The sequence below is a fragment of the Nannobrachium achirus genome (assembly GCF_963921795.1).
Source record: "Nannobrachium achirus genome assembly, chromosome: 18".
NCBI classification, from domain to species: domain Eukaryota; kingdom Metazoa; phylum Chordata; class Actinopteri; order Myctophiformes; family Myctophidae; genus Nannobrachium; species Nannobrachium achirus.
The window spans coordinates 489,617-509,932 of record NC_137825.1 but is presented as its reverse complement, the minus strand read 5'-3'; the positions used below and the strand labels follow the sequence as shown (position 1 = coordinate 509,932).

General features: G+C 42.2%; 1 protein-coding gene across 1 annotated transcript in view; it reads right to left on the bottom strand.

Moving 5' to 3' along the window:
* LOC308303859 (transient receptor potential cation channel subfamily M member 4-like) overlaps window positions 1–20,316 on the bottom strand; it is a gene marked incomplete at both ends in the record, with an annotated part of 99,984 nt that overhangs the window by 25,823 nt on the left and 53,845 nt on the right. The window contains 8 exons of the mRNA XM_080748358.1: window positions 1,610–1,784; window positions 1,897–2,029; window positions 3,629–3,717; window positions 6,649–6,856; window positions 6,949–7,046; window positions 13,626–13,807; window positions 19,250–19,391; window positions 19,600–19,728. Coding sequence (XP_080604484.1) covers window positions 1,610–1,784; window positions 1,897–2,029; window positions 3,629–3,717; window positions 6,649–6,856; window positions 6,949–7,046; window positions 13,626–13,807; window positions 19,250–19,391; window positions 19,600–19,728 — 1,156 coding nt within the window. The remainder of the gene's footprint in view (window positions 1–1,609; window positions 1,785–1,896; window positions 2,030–3,628; window positions 3,718–6,648; window positions 6,857–6,948; window positions 7,047–13,625; window positions 13,808–19,249; window positions 19,392–19,599; window positions 19,729–20,316) is intronic.

Here is a 20,316-nt window from a genome sequence, read left to right as displayed (position 1 = left end):
ACTTGGTAATGAAAAGCACTGAAACCAGAGCCCTGTAAGACTTGGTAAGGGAAAGCACTGCAACCAGAGCCCTGTAAGACTTGGTAAGGGAAAGCACTGAAACCAGAGCCCTGTAAGACTTGGTAAGGGAAAGCACTGAAACCAGAGCCCTGTAAGACTTGGTAGGGAAAAGCACTCAAACCAGGGTGGCACAGCCTGTCGTGTCAGATAACCACTCTGACAGTTGTTATAACTAAACAGGGGCACTTACGCCAATCTTTTTAGTTCATTTCTTTTAAGAATTAATGTGCTACCCAAAACATGTGTTTACCACTTTCACTGTCTGTTGCATTAATGATTGATGATTGAATATTGACTACATTATTTATTCTGTCCAAATGAAAAGCACAAAGTAACATCATGTGAAACTCTTTAATTAAGCTTATGAGCTATGTTGTGTTTTCTACAAAACTATTAAATATTGAATATAATTGCACCCTTGTCATTTACTTACACAGAACCCCACCGAAAATGTCACGTGCATTGAGGCGCGTGCATGTGCATGCGTGGGGCGTCCCTCCACTTCCAAATTTAGCACTACAACACTGATCACATTGTATCTTCTGGTATCACACCCTATCACATTGTGTAGAAATTGTTATCAAATCATAATCAAACTGCACCATATTCTGAATCATTAGTCCCCCCAGGAATCCGCAGAGAAAAAGTCTTGATTCCGCGGAGAACAATCCTGATTCTGCAGAATTCTGCGGAGAACATTTCTTGATTCCGTGGACATTAAAAAACAACCTAAAAATGACCAGTTATCAAGCTAAAAATGATATAGTTCTAACAATCAAGTAAAACCCTTCATGAAATAGCTACAATTAATTGTAATTAGTGGTTAGAATAATCGAATAATCATTTTTGAGAATAAAAATCTAATATTAAATCTATATATTTTTTTATTGCTATTGTTAATAATTACTTTCTGTTGCAAAGACTATATTGTCATCCAAACCATGCCCATAGTAACCACATTTTAGAGGATAGCCTACCTACTACCTAGTATGGGTGTAATATTTATTTATTCTCTTCTGCATTGTCATTGCCAGGACCATAGAGGCATAGAGAGGAACTATAGTTCAGGACACAGTTTCTGTCAGGAACGAATGTGGGACCGGACCATCCAGCAGTGCAACTAGCTGTAGTGAAGCTAAGCTATTCCCCCAGGCTCTGTATGAGGTGGCCACTGGCCAGACCATGTACAAATCGTTTTATAATAGTAGTAATGACTACTCCCGCCGCTCCGCTGCCACTCGCGACTGTTATTCTGTGGCCGTCAGAAAAGTCGGCGAATGGCCGAGTCGGCGAATGGCCGAGTTCCGCGATAAATTCCGTGATCGCGGAATCGCAGATTCCTGGGGGGACTAAATCATATTGGCAGCTGCTTGGGCCTTCAATGCATCATTAATGTATTTTCTCTGGCAGAGTTATCGAGATGCCAATCGAATTGGCCTCAGTGATGAAGATTAAGAAGTGCATGTGTGTGTGTGTGTGTGTGTGTGTGTGTGTGTGTGTGTGTGTGTGTGTGTGTGTGTGTGTGTGTGCAGACACAGGCCGTACATACCATCTATTTCCTCAAGATTTAAATCTCCAAAGATGAAGAGGTACGGTCTGTAGAGCACTCGACGGAAGATACGAACTAGGTCGGGATCATAGGGATACAGCAGCCCCTGAGTGGCTACTCCATATGCCAGTATCCACACCCCCAGGAAGAAGAGGAAGAAGCCGACATCTTTCATCTGAACAGTGAGAAACAAAGATATGTTGTATTCATTATAATATCAGTGACACATTCTGCCTTAACAGCATGATAAAAAAATATAAAAACATTAATATGTGTTTTATGTTTACCATTTCGCCAACTATGATGATTTTTGGTCCCATCTCTTTGTGAATGGTGGAGATGTGAATGAGACGTATTGTGAAGACCATGTAGTCGATACACAGGACACCTCGTCCAAATTCATAGGAACGATCAAACATCCTGAAGCAAACAAGCAGAAGAAAACACTTTTCATCTAATTTTAATCAAACTCCTATTGTAGTGATATGCTGGGGGCGGCATTGGCCCAGGGGTAGAGAAACCGTCATTAGATCACAGAGGGGTCCCGAAGGGTTCCCAGTTCGATCCTGGGCTCCCACAGAGTAAAGGTCTTTGCACACAGGTGCGTTTAACCGCACAGAGAAAACTGACAATTTCATTTTTTAAAAAGAAAACAATGATTCTCTACGACCTCATTCACACCGGATCTGAATTAGCCGTGCGACGAGTGGCTGCGGCCGTGCGTTTTTTTCTCGATCGAACCCAGTTCGATTCGTGCGTCTTGTTGCATGCGGTAAAAAACTCATCACTCCTTTTATGACTCCTTTTGGGATCCGCAGCGCCGATTCCGCACAGCATTGCACACCAAATCCAATGCGTTTTATTCAGCAAACAAAAAAACGCAACTGTCCTGTGTGCAAAGGGCTTTAGTGTGCAAGAGTCCTTGAGCAAGACTCTGAACCCCTAACTGCTCCTGAGGAGCAGGTTGGTGCCAAGCATGGTTTCCTCTGCCATCGGTGTACGAATGTTTGTGTGAATGTAATGAATGTGTGTGTGAATGAGTGAATGTAATTAATATGTGGGTGTGAATGGGTGAACGTAATGAATGGGTGTGTGAATGTAATGAATGTGTGTGTGAATGGGTGAATGTAATGACTGTGTGTGTGAATGGGTGAATGTAATGTACAATCTATGTAAAGCGCCTTGGATAAAGGCACTATATAAATGCACAATTTATCATTTACCATTTAGGAACTGTTGTAGCCAATTTGATCATTTTTATTTCCATTTATTTATTACATTATATATGATGAAGTTGAAGTGATATTATAAGGTTGCCATGACGACTGCTAGACATGGGCATAGGTGGGGATTCAGCCAATTGAGGGTCATAGGCTACTTTAGGATGTCACTGGGGTTAGGGTTAGGGTGAGGGTTAGGGTGAGGGTGAGGGTGAGGGTGAGGGTTAGGGTTAGGGTGAGGGCCATAGGCTACTCTAGGTTGTCACTGGGGCACAGCTGGCAGGGATTGGCAATCACACAGTGGGAAGCCACAGAGTTTTTCAACGTGCTCTGTGTTTGTTTTCAGTTATTTTGAGTTATTTTCTGTTTATTTCCAGTCACCAGTTAGTTGTTTGATTTACAGTTAAAAACCCGGCTTTTGTTCATGTCATCATCATCTGGCTTCAAAATAAAAGTTTTAAATGCACTCAAGAACTGTTTTACTGTCAACTTCACCACGCGTTGGAAAGAGCTTCATAGAATTACCATATCCCTCACTGGCAAGGTTTTGTTGATCCGATTGCCCTTACAGGAACCATATTCTGTAATGCACAGTGCAAAGCTCAGACAGACTGTACATACAGTATGTTTCACCTGCTTGTGTACTTGCTGGCTCTGTCCACAGAACTACCTCAGTAAAGTTCAGTCCAGTCCATCATACTTCAACTATTTTTATGATTGTCGATTATTATTTTTCCTGCATTCTCATAGCTCTCTTTTCACTAAGTGCTATAGTAAAGAAAGATGTCTGTGTACCAACCTGCAGATGACACCAATAATGAACAGAATGATGGCAGCGATGTCACCCCAGTTCCATTTATCCTTCCAGTACAGCCTCACCGAGAATGCCTGAAAGTTTAAACACATCAATCAAACTCAATCAAGTTGATAGATTACTGTTAATAGATAATCACCTGTAAGAGGACAATATTTGTCACATGACTTACATTACAGCTGTGGCAACATTGCAGGCAGTGAGCCTCCTCAGTGAGCATGCGGACAAATGGCTAAGTATGTCCTTTTAGACACAATAAGTCGATTTTTTTTATTACTATTTACTTGGGCTGTAACGATATAGTAAGTGAATCGAAAAATTGATTTTATATCGATATGCTAACAGCGAAATATCATATCGTTTGGCTTTGTATTGTATCATATAGTTTTACAATGCACGTAATCGGTATCGAATCGTTTTGCATGGAGGATACTGAGTACTAGTGCCTTGCATTTAACAATTTTAAGAAGACAAATTAAAAAGTGTCTAATTACTTTTCCATTCTATCAATACATGTGCAATATCTGTGTTCATATCAAGGTGCGGTGTGTTGAAATATAATGGCAATGTATTTGCTAAAGAATCACAGTGTTTAGTTATTTATATAATATATCCATAATACTAAACTGCGCTATTGACACGTTTCACACAGATTTAATATCTATGCTAAATAGTTACAATATTGGAGAAGGCCTGGGAGTATGCATATCCGGTCTACATGTGAATTGTAGATTTGGAGAAGGCATATGACCGGGTCCCCCGGGAGGTTCTGTGGGAGGTGTTGCGGGAATATGGAGTGAGGGGGACCTTGTTGAGGGCCATCCAATCTCTGTACGCCCAAAGCGAGAGCTGTGTCCGTGTGCTCGGTAATAAGTCGGATTCTTTTCCGGTGGGGGTTGGTCTCCGCCAGGGCTGCGCCTTGTCACCTATCCTGTTTGTGATATTCATGGACAGGATCTCGAGGCGAAGTGGTGGTGGAGAAGGTATAAGGCTCGGTGAGCTAAGGGTTGCTTCACTGCTTTTTGCGGATGACTTGGTCCTGATGGCACCATCGGTCCGAGACCTTCAGCTCTCACTGGATCGGTTCGCAGTAGAGTGTACAGCGGCCGGAATGAGGATCAGCATCTCTAAATCTGAGGCCATGGTTCTCAGCAGGGAACCGATGTATTGTGCAGTCCAAGTAGGGAATGAGACATTACCCCAGGTGAAGGAGTTTAAGTATCTCGGGGTCTTGTTCACAAGTGAGAGAAAGGGGAAGACGGAGAAGGAGATCAGCCGGAGAATCGGAGCAGCAGGAGCGGTTTTGCAGTCACTAAATCGCACTGTTGTGAAGAAAAAAAGAGTTGAGCCGTAAGGCAAAGCTCTCTGTCTTTCGAGCAATCTTCGTTCCTACTCTCACCTATGGTCATGAAGTGTGGGTCATGACCCAAAGTATAAGGTCTCGGGTACAAGCGGCCGAAATGAGTTTTCTCAGAAGGGTGGCTGGTATCTCCCTTAGAGATAGGGTGAGAAGTTCAGTCACCCGAGAGAGACTTGGAGTAGAACCGCTGCTCCTTCACTTGGAAAGGAGTCAGCTTAGGTTGTTCGGGCATCTAGTACGGATGCCCCCCGAGCGCCTTCCTAGGAAGGTCCTTGATGCACGTCCCACTGGGAGGAGACCCCGTGGCAGACCTAAGACCAGATGGAGGGATTATATCTCCACACTTGGGTACGCCTCGGTATATTCCCTGAGGGAGTGGAGGAAGTTGCTCAGGATAAGGAAATCTGGAAGTCTCAGTTGGAACCTTTACCCCCGCGACCCGATTCCGGATAAGCGGTTGAAGATGGATGGATGGAAATCATTGAATTGAATCATATCACCATGAATGAACCACATCGTCCAGGTATCTTCAACTCGTATCGCTATTAAATGTATGAATCGTTATTCGTTACCCCTACTATTTACCGTAGGCCTACTAGCACCCAATATGTCACATCTGGCCTACAGTAAATAGTAATACAGAAATTGCTGGCTTATTGTGTCTAAAAAGACATATTTAGCCCCTCCCACTCATTGCTAAAACGATAGAAAGCAGTACATGGAAACACAAAAGTTGTCCTTTAATGACACATGAATCAAACCTCACTCCCTTATTGGATGAGGAGAGAGAGAAGTCTATGTCTAGGCTTATCAACCCCCCCCCCCCCCAACCCAACTGACCTTAACTCATTGAGTGCCAATCCCGAACTAGTTCGGCTTTATTAGCGTATCGTAGAGTGCCGATCCCGAACAAGTTCGGCTTTTAAAAAAAAAAAAAAAAAAAAATTGAACATTTTTTTTTTTTTTCTTTTTTTTGGACCCCATCAAATCTGGTGAACATGATTTCAATCGCGATTTTGCATGTTCCACCCCCATACAACCCCATCTAACATACAGGGCAGCCATTTTTGTTTACATTACATGTAAAACATAATGGCGATTATCTCAAGAATGCCTGAACGGATTTCCAATCGGATTTTTTTGTTTGAAAGCTGTGAACAAACTGCACAAATCCACTCCAATGCAATCCAGGATTGCATTGGATTTTTTAGAGCTCATTCTTCTCTGTTTTTTTCCCATGCATGAGGTGTGCAAGGTTTAATCATGGCTAAGTTGACGAAAATAAGGCTTCTAAAATGCTTGGTAGCCAATAGCTAACTTCAAGCTAACTTCATCCTCTTCCTGTACATGCACAAAGGAAAGTGTTCAGGCAAGTAGGGCTTGGGCTTGGGCTCCAGGGCTTGGGCATGCATTACCAGCATATCTCTATTATTCTCTGGTCACTGGGCGCCCTCTAGTGGTGATAGGCTGGCACTCAATGAGTAGAAACAAGCCCTAAGGGCTTATTCTGGCCTCTATTTTAGCATTATTTTGTATAAATCTGTGCAGCTGTGCTTTCCCCCCAAACTGCTAATAAAGTATTCAATCAATCAATCAATCAATCAATCAATCAATCAATCAATTGATCTAAGTTTCCCCCACTCACCTGTCGGATCTCCTCACAGAAGAAGGTGAACACCCAGAAGTACAGCACGTATTCACTGATGGACGGCCCACTAGGGGGCGCTGGCTTAAAGTCCACCAGCAGCACGTAGGCAAACAGGAAGAGGAAGAGGATGTACATCACTGCATTGCTCACAAATTTAGTGATGGAAGCACTCCAGAACTTCTTCCATCTTGAGTCGTCTGCATCTCTGTGAGGTGGAGCAACATTGTTGAATGTCATGTATGGTTTTGGTAATAATATACATAACAAATGTATTACTGTGTTAAACATGGTGCTAACCTGAAGGTGATGAGGTTGGTGCAGAGCAGCAGGGGGCAGAAAAAGGTGAGAAGGAACTTCCACACTGGCGTGTCTCTCTTCATGTCACCCCACCAAACCTGAGACAGCACAGACTGAGAGGCAGAACAGTCTGTTTTAGCCTTTTTTATGTGTTAATGTAACACACAGACAGTGGCGTAAAGTAACTAAGTACATTTACTGAAGTACTGTACTGTAACCACGGAGCATTTTTACGTTTATTAGTCGACTAATATCCGGCTAAATGACACCTGCACCACCCGTCTAGAAATTGACTTTTAACGGTCTAGAATTGAACGTTTTTCAGTTGGCTATATTTAAACTAGACGACTATTAGACCGCTAAAAGTCGGGTATATTTAGCCGCTAACGGCCGTCGAAAGTAGCGAAAAGATGGACGGCATTGAGGTTCGAACTGGTAGCGAGACCAGGACTCTACCTCTGAGCCACAAAGCCTGTTACAAATGAGAGGGTGTTTGACCCTATTAGTAAGTGACATCGCCTCCCACCGTTGGTTTTGGGTAACATTTTTGAGTTTTCTGATAATGCAAAGTAGCTGTATTGATGAATAGCTATTAAAATTATTTTTATTTAATCAATATAATTGAATAATGGTGTGGTCGGAGGTTTGGGGAGACAACTGTGTGTGTGGGTGTTGTTGTCAGAATGAATTATGTAATTCAAAAAGAGAGAACTTAAAGGAGTCATCCAGACCAAAACACATATATGTGACTAGGTCTGGTACTTTGTTCCTTACGTCTGCATTGGTCATTTTTCTTTTTTGTACATATTATCCAAGTACAGAATCTAAGCTTTAAAGCTGTACTGTGGAAGCTGCTCAACTAGTGGTCAGTAGCGGTATTGCTTTTTTCGGCCGGAGTCGCCGCGGACCACCGGAACGGGGGTCCGCGGACCACCGCGGCCGTCGTGAGCACCTCCGCCTTGCCGATACGATTCCGTAGAGCCGTCTCCCATCATTTTTAGACCAGAATTGAGGGAGTAGCAAGCAAGATTCCTTCACCAATGTAAACACATTGGTGAGGGAAGCTACTTCCTTTAGAGACAGCAAGACTCGCTGTGATTGGCCGGTGGTGTATGATCGGCGCTGTGATTGGCCGGTAGTGTATCATGTGGGAGATGACATCATTTTGCTGGGAAATTCTCCCCCCCTCACAACTCATAGAAAACATATAAAGAGAAGGCTTCAGAAGCTGAAAATAACAGAGTGGGGGTTCTAAAACTTTAGCGATTTAACAGTTAGGACAATTTTAAGATTTGTTTTATAAAAAAGTTACATGGTATAACTTTAATATGATGTATCATTTGTTGAAATTGGAGCATATTTGAAGAAGTTATGGACATTTTAAACTTGTTGCACCATAAAACCCAAAGGGCTTAAAAAGCCATTTGAATGCAAGAAACATTTTTACACCTCTAGATAGCCAGACGTGGGTGTGACAATGGGAGGGACAATAGGTACTTGTCTACACCCCTAAATCACTCCCCCCAAGTCAAACCACCTCCACAGTTGTATAGCTGTCAACTTCAAATGTTGTACTTTTATTCCACTACAATTATTTAAAACTACTAGTTATTTAGTAGACTAGATTTAGATTATTATTGCAAAACATATACATTACCCACTTAGCAGATCTTGTACTTGTACTTTGCAAAGCTGCTATAACACATGCACCTACCCATAAGGGTCCATTTGGTTCCTATCATTTAGATGGCACACATCATGTGTTGGTCTACTTGTAATCTTAATGTCAAGGACCCCCAAATGGACAGATTAGCCCATGGACCCCCACTTGAAAAGATACGCCAGGGACCCCCATTTTAATGTCCAAGCCTCTATCATTGATTCTCAACCATTTACATTTCAAGGACCCCCAGTTTGTCATGCATCAGGCTCTGCAGTGTATACGGAACCAAATGGACCCATTCCATGTGTACCCATACCCATAAGGGTCCATTTGGTTCCTATCATTTAGCTGGCGACCCCCTAAAACTCCCTCAAGCACTTAGAGAACCAGTGCTCTAAATGTGTAGTCCCAGTTTTGCAATAAAAAACGGCGCCCCTGCGATTTATTACCTTTTAGTTCGGCACGTTCTGAACTTCTGAAGGTACAGGGAAAAGTGTTGTGTATATCCAATCCATTGGTGCATTCTTAATATAAAATCCACTGGAATTATATCCATCACGTTGATTTGTTTACAGTCGGTGGTCGCGGTTGTGAGCGTCATTGTCCACGCACCAGTGTGCTGCACCGTAAATAGCAGATCTTCAAGTTTACAACCGATCGAAATGCAACATGTTGTGGGCTTGTAGATCTGTGTTTTTCCCCGCAGGACAGAGAAGGCAGCTTTTTCTTTTAGTTTTTTTTTCTTCTTCTTTTGGTTGTAGACTACTGCGTTATTCAGAAGCCTACTCACTTTTGAACTAATGATTTCATTTGTAAACGCTGAGTAAGTGAGTTCAGAGTCTCTCAGCAGGTTATTTATTTAATGCTTAAAGCCAGTGAAACAATTAATAACTTTAGGACCGAAACATCGACCGATTCAAGCTGGAGCAGCGTTAGGAGGAGGAGGAGGAGGAGAGCAGCGTTAGAATGAGCCTTGACGCTATGTCACCAATGAGCCCTTACGAGGCAGGAAAGGCTGCGCACCCTCTCGTCTGCATGTAATAAACATAAAATACGGTTTGTTACTCAACAAAACAAAGACGGCGTAAGGGTGATGGAAGCCTACTTTACTTAGTGGGAACACTCAGAATCCCCCACCTCACGTCTAAAATACACTTTAATACACTTTTTTTTACCAGAGAATAAACTTTTTCACCGGAGGTTTTAGTTACTCCACACCGCCCTCTACAGATCTTGTCAATAGAAATGTCCATTGACCAAATTTTGCCTTCCGGTGAAATATTCTGTTCTCTTGATAAAAAAGTGTATTTTAGACGCGATGTTGGGGACTCTGAGTGTTCCCACCAAGTAAAGTAGGCTTTCAACTCCCCAAATCCGTCTTTGTTTTGGTGAGTAGCGAAACTGTATCTTTTATTTTCACTACAGACGAGTGAGCGTGCCGCCTGTAATGCCAGCACAAGGACTCATGATGACATAACGTTTTCAACACGCTGCTTCGATTTTCCACGTTTTCTTTGTGCGTCCAAGAGCGACTGAGATCACGATGTAGGCTATACATAAAAAAAATACATCCTTCCAGAATACTGTCTTCAGCAAACCGTTAACATTAGCGAGATGAAGTTAGTTACTGCGTAGACTATTTACAACCAGATAGCACGCTGTATGGGCGTGCTGAAATACGAGACAATGCATTCCTTAGACCAATCGCGCTCCCGTGAAATCGCTATGCAAATATAAAGAACTCCATTCTCCGCCTCCTAAAACAGCAGTAAAACTCTCCCAAAGCAAGGCAACTTTGCTACACTAATGTTGCCATTTAGCGACCTTAACAAAGATATCTTATGGAATGAAAACCCTCTAATATATTCAAACTGTGTTTATATAAAAAAAAACGAAAAACAAAGAAAAAACTAAATCACTCTTGTTTTCGCGTTTTCTGACTTTTAAAATTGCCGACATTTGTCCGGTTCCTCCAGCCTCGGACACATATGGTTAAATCTGCCTTTTATCATACCCCTTCATACCTGCTTTAGTCGATTTTTTTCATAGCTGCCCCTGTTGCTAGATTTCGGCTGCCCCTGTTGCTAGATTTCGCAGGCTCTCTCATAACTAACACAGTGGATTGTCCTTAGGCTAGTGCGGTCATTTCTTTAGCTTCAAAGTTAGTATTTTTTTATTGGATTGTGTTTACACAACATCCTGAGATCAACCAAACCGCTGTTTTGACCTCACAGGCACCCTTACTTGTCAAACTGCTTCTGCTCTGCACCAGCACAGATATAAAAAGCTAGATGCCTCCTTCGGCTAGGGGGCGTATGCATTTAGCAACTAAGGGAATCTTCATCACTTCCGTCTTCATTGCTTCCGCGTGCGTCACACATAGAGAAGTTCACAGGCCAATCAGAGGCAGGTGGGGGCGTGTCTTTACCCACGCAGCCTGTGAGAACAGCTGAGCCGCGCAACATCGGAACTGGCTCTGTTGAATTGAATTGTGGTCCTTGGATAAGTCCTGGAAAAGTCGCGCTGTGATTGGCCAGTAGTCACTTTGACTGACAGCGTTCCCTTAGTTTTTTCAGGAAGTCCGGACAAGAACTTTTGCACATCGCTCCAATTAACTGCAGAGGCGAACGAGGCATCTAGCTCTTTATATCTGTGTGCACCAGAGCAGGGAGAGGAGAGGCTAGAAAGGGAGGGAGGGAGGGAGGGAGGTAGGGGTCTGTTTGACAAGTAAGGGTGCCTGTGAGGTCAAAACAGCGGTGTGGTTCGTCTCAGGACGTTGTGTAAACACAATCCAATAAAAAAATACTAACTTTGAAGCTCAAGAAATGACAGCACTTGCCTAAGGACAATCCACTGTGTTAGTTATGAGAGAGCCCGCAAAATCTAGCAACAGGGGCAGCCGAAATCTAGCAACAGGGGCAGCTATGAAAATAATCGACTAAAGCAGGTATGAAGGGGTATGATAAAAGACAGATTTAACCCTATATGTGTTTTGGTCTGGATGTCTCCTTTAACGTGTTGCTGCCTCCCATCAGCTTCCAATAAGGCACTGCACTGTCTGACTGACAGAGGTGGCTATTTGATCGTATATTTTGGTTTCTTTTTGTAAGATGACTTTATTTAATACATGATCTAAACATAGTCGTTAAAATGCCCCCAGACGTAAACCTTATAGTGACGAATGGCTATTAAAATCATTTTACACCAATATTTGGAGATCAGTTCTACAACGTGCAGTTGTTTTTTTAAATAAATATTTATTGAAATATGGATTAACTTCAATTGTCTAAATTCGGTGTAAATATAAACGTAGATACGCCGACTATAATTAGTCGGCTAAATCTCGACTAGATCTAAACCATACTTAATAATGATCAACGGATATTATAATTATGTTAGTCCAATATTTAGGAGATCAGTTGTGCACATTACTGTTGTTTTTTTAAATAAATATTCAAAAAGTTTGTGAGCTTGTAGATGATCTATTTTCAAACATTTTTGTACTTTTACTGTTGGTACTTTAAGTGTATTTTGATACCAATACTTTTGAATTTTGGACTTTTATTGTAATAGCCCTTACCCGTTCAAAGATATGAGCTCCGAAATGATGTGCAGTGTGTGGATTATGGGATGTGCACTGTGCACACAATATATGAGGGATGGAAAGTAACTTTAACTGGTGCTTGCATGCTAATATGTAGGAGCATCAATGTAAATACCCGTTCCATTTAACGGCTACAGAGATACTGTGTACCGATCTGCATGATTTTGGACAACATCTGTAACAGGGCCAGAACCCCCCCCGCCCGCCCGCCCGCCCGCCCGCCCGCCTGCCCGCCTGCACACACACACTCCCCCCCCCCCGTGTGTGTGTGTGTGTGTGTGTGTGTGTGTGTGTGTGTGTGTGGGTTTGTGTGTGATTGTGCATGGCCTGAACAACAGCGCCCCTCCCTTAACATGTGTGGTCACAAAAGGTACTGTAGGCTAAATAGATATAGATACACCATAAAAATGCTATTATACAGCATACGATTTGTGAAAGTGACAAACGGGCTTCACAGTTATGTCAGGTGTGTTCATATGCTGATGGTGATGCGATTTCAGATCAATTGCTCCAGCCACCGAGGAGAAACGCTGAGACAGACAGACACTCAGACATTCGCAAAATTATAGTATAGATGGAGTATTTCTACATTGCCGTATTGATACTTTTACTTAGGTAAAACATTTGAGTACTTGTTCCACCACTGCACACAGACATGTGTAATTTAATTACTGTATGTCATTTGATTTACATAAGTTACAGTCTATTATTTATAAGTTACAGTCTATTCCAAAACCATGTCAGGTCCTCAGAACTAACAGGATAACAGGATTAAACAGGTTAAACCCCAAGGTTTTGTAGTTTGTTTATGGTTAAAAACTACAGCAGGGTAACACATGGCAGGCTGACCTTATAGTACACAGTGATGCATGTAAGCAACATAAGTTGCATAAGGCTGTCCTTATAGTACACAGTGATGTCAGCAACACCGCTGCATAAGGCTGTCCTTATAGTACACAGTGATGTAAGCATAAGGCTACCTCATAGTACAAAGTGATGTAAGCAACATAAGTTGCATAAGGCTGTGTTCTTTGGGTTAGGGTAACATTTGCTTCCAAAGTTTGCAGGATTGGTCAATTTTGTACAAAATGCCTCAAATCATGAACACAGCTTGAGATGTCCAAGACATTTTACACATATTCCCACTAGGTCAAGGAACAAATACCACCCTTTTCACATTGGACTGTTATAGCGCCACCAGGAGGCCACAATAACATACCTGACCTGGCAGAGACCTGTGCTTGGAAGAGCACTGCTTCTATGTATTTAATTTTTATATCATTTAAAAAATATATTAAAAAATATTAAATCCTACCGACAGCTCACAGGAACTCTTTATTTGGCTACAGACAAAACAGACTGACCGCTCTGTGTTGTACGTGAAGCATAACTCAGTAACATAACTCTGACTGTGACCAGCTGAACCATGACAGTCTGATATGGACCAACCTCTAATCCATCATGGTTGAAGAAGTTGACTGATTCAGCAGCCATGGCCATCTGGAAGCAGTTTGTTCCCCAGACTGGAGACTCTCTGTTGAGCAGCTCGAAGAAGTGACCCTTACTGCTCTGGTAACATGGAACCATCACATCTGAGTTGAAAAATACCACACAATAAAAGTATTATTATTACATATATTATTATTATTAGAGAGAGAGAGAGAGAGAGAGAGAGAGAGAGAGAGAGAGAGAGAGACAGAGACAGAGACAGAGACAGAGACAGACAGACAGACAGACAGACAGACAGACAGAGAGTGTAAAAAATGCTCCAGGCACTTTTGTTCAGCAACAACAAAATTACATTTAAATTAGATCAGTTTCTTTTCCCAGCCACACAATAAATCCTCCCATATTCTATGGACTGCATTAACAAGAAATAGTCCATTGTTACAGAAATGCTCCCTCTCTGCACCGAGTCCTCCTCCACACCCAACACCTGTGCAACAGTTTGTCATCCACAGGGCAGCACAAGTCATTTTCAATGTCAATGCTTTGACACTGCCTTACATCAAGTTCAAGTTCAAATTCAAGTCAGTTTATTGTCTGTTTACACAGAAATTTGTGCAACAAGTGTCAGCCTACTAAAAACAACTAAAAAGAAATACTCCACAATAAAAACACAGACTACAACACAAGACGGGCAATAAAACATGTCCATCCGGACATTGTCCAATTCTAAAATTCTAAAAGTTCATTCCCCTATCTACCCCCCTTCTTCTTGTTTAGGAGGGTGATGGCATGGGCGTGATGGCACATCCACCTGGCTTTCCACTTGGCTTTGGGACTAGCCATTTGGGTCAGTGTGCAGTTCCAGCTCATCCGAGCTCCTTTCAAGCCACACTTTTTCATAAATTGTCTGATAAAGCAATCTTCACAGCAAACTGATCTCAGCGCCCCCAACAGATCAGCTGCTGGCTCATCATCCAGTGTTCTCTTTACACTATGCACTCCAGTAACCCTTGGCACACAGTCTGGTCTGTGAGTGACTTCTGGTTGGACTATAACGTGGACGCATTTCTGGTCCACGTTACACTGATAAGAACTAGCTGCGCACGCAGGTCGGTACCAAAATTAGCCAATGAAACCAGCGCTCCCCAAAACAACAGGTTTGGGGATTGGTGGGAATTGATTACATGATACAGTCAGCTGTGCATTTAGTCTCAATGTTTGTAAACAAGAAACGGGTCTATATTCACTGGCGGCCTTAACTATGTTTCACCCGTTTCAATTGAAACGGGCCCCAGCGGCCAGGGGGGCCTCCAACTTGCGGTCAGTCTCAGTCCAAATGACGGTCAATGCGACTGACCGTCCATCGGAAGCCCCCCTCTCGCAATGGGGCCCCCTTTCTCTATGCGCTGCCTATTTCCGTGTTGTGCGACTTGGCTTTGGAATGGAATACGAGCGAGGCGCGCTGTTTAGTTGTACAGTATGTACTGTAATGGATGGATGGACTGTCAAAACAAGTTATTATTAGTTAGAATACGTCAGACCCTTTCAAACAAGAGGGCACTTGAATAAAGTTGGCAAGTTGTTCAACCACTAATTAATAACAATGCACGCTCATTTTAAGCTGAAAACAACAACATGGATGCAACAATGGTCTGTCACATCCAGATGAAACACGGTGTTAATCATGTGGACAGCTGGACACGTTAAAACTTACCTTGAATGGAATATATTTCTATGATGAGGAGCAAATATGTCAACGTTCCCAAAAGGCCGTCCTATTAAACCAGACGCTGGGACAGCATGCCTGTATCCACAATATAACTTGTGATTATCCTAATTTATTACCTTAACACGCCAATGCGCAAATGGTAATGTGGTTAATGTACAGTATTTGTGCAAGTTGGCCCTAATATTTGTGTATACTTATTATGTTCAAACAGTTCAATCCAAAACATAATGCTTATTGTTGTGTTAGGCTAAGGCTGCATTTATGCTGGCCTACTTGTCATTAATGCATACAGATATCATGAAAGGTATTTTTATTAGATGTCTCAGACATCTAATAAAAATACCTTCTGGTAGATTTTAATCATGCAAGGTCAACAGACCCAATAGAATATCTTCATGTCTGTTGAAAGCAAAGCAAGACGAAAAAGAGGGCTCGGTACAGAGAGGGAACCCCAAAACAGCACCAAACAAACCTCGTACATGACTGAAATATTAGCCTGGAAAAGGATCAATAATTCACATTCCATCATTGTTTTTCATTCCGTGCCTCATTTTCTGTAGGAGCGTTTTTACCCTACAAATGTCAGGTTGTGTAAAGGCCCTGCTCCTCTTTCTTTCATATTTAATTTGGCTGATTCAACAAAGGCTTTTTTCTGAGGGAAATAATTTGCCACTTGTGGGGTTTTCTGTAAACCTCTTCATTTCTGCCAGCCCATAATTCATCAGTTCCTCCTCAGACTCCTCGCTCTCCCACATCCCAGATTCACCTCCCTCTGTAACTGGATCTCCCTCAGGTTCAGAACCTGTATCTCCCTGTTCTGTCCCTGGTTTCTGATGTTCAACTTTTTCAACCTTTTTTGCCTGTGATCCCCATGACTTTTTTTTTTGCCTTCCTTTTGTGTCCAGCCACCTTTAAACTGTCCTCTTCAGCTCCCATGTCCATATCTATAGCTAGTTGTCCCTCTACTCCAACACTCCCTCCCTCCTCCACTAGGCTGCTATAAGACCACTGTCCTCTCCTCCTCCTCCACTGTTCTCTTGCTGCCCCCCCTTCAGCTTCATCCTCCTGTCCAACAACCTCCTCGTCTCTGCCCACCTTTCCTGTCTCTCCTGTAGCAGCAGGACACCCCATGGAGCACCCCTCCTCCCCCCTTTACCACTCGCCCCTGCCCCGGCAGCAGTGGACGGCCGCTCTGGGCACGATCTAACCAAATGCCCTTCCTCTCCACTGCCAAAACATGTTATGTTGTCTGTAGTGGCATGAAGAGTGGAATCAAAACCATCTACAGTTATCTTAAATGTTATATTCGTGTGTGCGTGTGTCCTTCCCAGCTCTCTCTCTCTCTCTCTGTGTGTGTGTGTGTGTGTGTGTGTGTGTGTGTGTGTGTGTGTGTGTGTGTGTGTGTGTGTGTGTGTGTGTGTGTGCATGTGTGTGTGAGGGGAGGTGGCGGGGGTAGTGAGTGGTGCAGACTACAGAGTGTAAGGTTCTACAGAGCGAGTGAGCTTGTTGTTCTAGTTTATATTCTATGTTGTGATGTCATGTAAAGCATGACCAAAACATTCACTTCTGTTTGTGCAAAAGTTTACAAAAAGCAGCTTCACTTTGATCTTCAGACTGAAAACAACAGTGTGTTGCCTATAGCAACCATACTAATAAAAAAAAAGGTAAATGGTTGTTCAGACATCAGGGTAGAAATGGTTCATTGTGGATAAAGTAAAGGTTAGGGTTCTGGGAGAGAGCAGTTCAGGAACCACAACCTAAAACTTCAGTTTGATGATTCATTTAACACACGGGTGACTAACCGGTCTCTTAGGCCGATTTTGAGATTTCAAAGTGCAATAACTCTCCCCTTGAATGTCTCAGAAATGTCCCCTTCCATGACTTTTCCTAAATACTCAAGATATATGTTCTCGTTTTTTTTCCCCTTCTGAAACGTTTCCTAATTATGAAATAAAATACAATTATACCACTCTGACGGCACTTATCGGCAGAAAAGACCGTTCTCCCCCATTTCTCCCTTTCCAGAAGAAGCAGAAAGAGACTGCACAGAAGTTCACACCTACAGCCCCCCTGGAGTGCGCCTTTGTTCCTTCTAATAGAACATTTACATGTCCCTGTCAGCAAAGATAACATGACAATCCACTATCTCTAATGTTTTATTTTATAATTGAAAATAATAATGATAATATCAATGTATCAATTGTATTGTTATCGCACATTATCGCACCACGAAATAAAGAACGGTAACAGTTCTTCATTTCGTTGCGATAGAGAATGCAGATATGCGGTGGTGTAAAGTAACGTTACGTAGGCCTACAGTTTTGAGGTAGGCCTATTTGTAGGACTTTAGAGTATAATATATAGCCTACAGTAGACCATATATAATGAGCCAAATGGAACCGTACGGGTCCATTTGGCGAGGCTGTTTTTTTCCCCCAGCTGTAGCCTATCATTATCGCCTAATTTTTCTCTGTCCTGCGGTGTTTGCGTGCAGAGAATCATCAATCATATCTGATCATTTGAGTTATAAATGTCCATAACGTTGTACACTCTGTCTCTTCTCTCTCTCTCTCTCTCTCTCTCTCTCTCTCTCTCTCTCTCTCTCTCTCTCTGCTGCGCCTGTACTGTCCGAGTGGAGACGGCTTTTAGACGGCACGCATGTCACGGTGACATGGGTGCGATCAAACAGTATAGGCACCCGACACTTGACTTGTGTCCTGCACGTTTAATTTCGAATGGATAATCATTTGCTTTTTATTGTTACATGCCTAAGCAAAAAACACTACGTGAACATTTTACAGAGTGAAGAGAATGTGAATTATCTCTCTCTCTCTCTTTCTCTCTATATAGGCCTATAGATCGCATCACGCTGCAACGCTTTGTGCCGCGTTGTGCAGAGTTGAACAGCGCGATGGATATAAATAAGTGTCAAAGACTCAAAGTGAACTTTTATATTACTCCAAAGGTGCAGAGATTGTTGACAAAATGTTACATAACGTCCATCATATTGAAGTGGTTTGTTTCTCAACTCAAGTGAAAACTAAGAGATGCACGCAGGCTGACGCATGCAGTCAGCGCAACAATAGAGTTGCGCATAAAAGCCGTGAATAAAATACATTTCTACCTTTAAAGTTTTCGGGGTCCGAGAAGAGTAGTCCTATGAACTTGTGTCTAATCCCTGAGTAGGGAGTAGGCTACAGTAAAGCAGAGAAAGACATAAGACAACAACTCCAGGTATGAGGAGTCCTTGTACAGGAGTGGGACAGGACAGGATTTATTTATTTATTTATTTTTAAGATGTGTTGAGTTTTTGTTGAGTTCTGAACGCTTCGGAAAGGTTCTGTTTGGCTAAGTTATTGTATTTTTCGTTTCCTCTTATTTAGCTTATTATTTTCGTTGCTTTATAAGTTGTGTTTAGACCATTCTTTATTTGTTATTTCCCTTGTTTATGTAATTTCTTTGTTAACTTTGTGTTGGGCCACGGCTTCGCTCGCCACGGCTTCGCTCTAGTGAGCCTACTGATCAACGTTCTCTTTATAATTAACTAACTTATATCAATTTCTAGTAATAATAATAATAAAGTCGGGACATATATGAAAGCTTTGCCAAACAAATGTTTAATTATATAAGCTCACAAACTGTGTGGCTTTGGTGAGCTTATGTCCCGTCGTATTTTGAGAGGTCAATTGAAATGCTAATTCACATTTGGAAGACAATAGAACCCCCGCCGGCAGCAGGGGGAGGAGGTGTTGCGCAGCTCAGCCAAAAGGGAGAAAATCTAACGGTCTAAATGAACGGTAAATGCAGGCGGAGGGGTAGTTTTTTCAGTTCAGTCACCCAAGTGTTAAGGTCTCACCATCGGCCAGGTTCTCAAACCTCAGTGACAGCTTCTCCAGAGAACGCTTGGTCTCCGTCTCATATTCCATCTTTGACATCTCTTTAAGCATCTTACAGGCACTCAGAGCATTCAGCACTGGCTCCTCTGTCTGGGAGATGGACTGAAAGACAGAGACAGAAGAACAGATGGACAGAAAGACAGATGGACACAGAAATAAAGGGACAGAAAGACAGCGGGACACATAAACACAGACAGATGGACAGATGGACACAGAGACAGGACTGACACTCTAAACATCATATACATGCAAATGTAAATGATAGAATATATTCCTCAGCCATTTCTGAGAATCTGGTGTTTTAATTTACCTTCTCCCAGAAGAAGACAGCCCAGTCACTGTTGTTCTCTAGGACAGCCCAGATGAAGAGATCAAACCAGGGGGATTTACAGGCATCGTTCCTGTATGAACGTTCTCCTTTCAGCAGCTCTTTGGCATCCTGAGGAGAGAAGAACCGAACTATGAAGAGGAAATGGAACATAGGCATTAAAGGTCCAATGAAGGATTGTTTTGAACAGATAAATTAGGCTTATATTTGTAGAGTTTGATTTGTAATTGGAAAATAACAATTGCTATTTTCAAATATCTTACCCCATCATGAATCAACATATTTTACTCCAATGTTTACTAATGACTTCCAACATAAACAGAATACAGTAAACACAACATATCAAATCATTGTGGTCTAATTTAGAGTGTTTTATTTTATCAAGAGTCAATCACCTAGAGAATAAGAACATTTCTACAGGGCTATTTGTTTAACTATTACTGATCAGGCCTTATAAAGCTACAGTGATAGGTAGCATTTCATTGACTTTCTGTGTAACAGATCATAAATCATAAATATAATATTACAGCATAGCAAGAGGCTGGCTATAAACTACTGGACTTCTGTTAACCCCTTCAGCCCTAAGGAGTCCCCCAGGGGTCATTACTAGGCCCCCTAAGTATTTTCCTGCACACAAAATATCTTAAAAAAAGAAGAATCTACCAGCTCACAACACACCACAACACTGCACATTGTGAG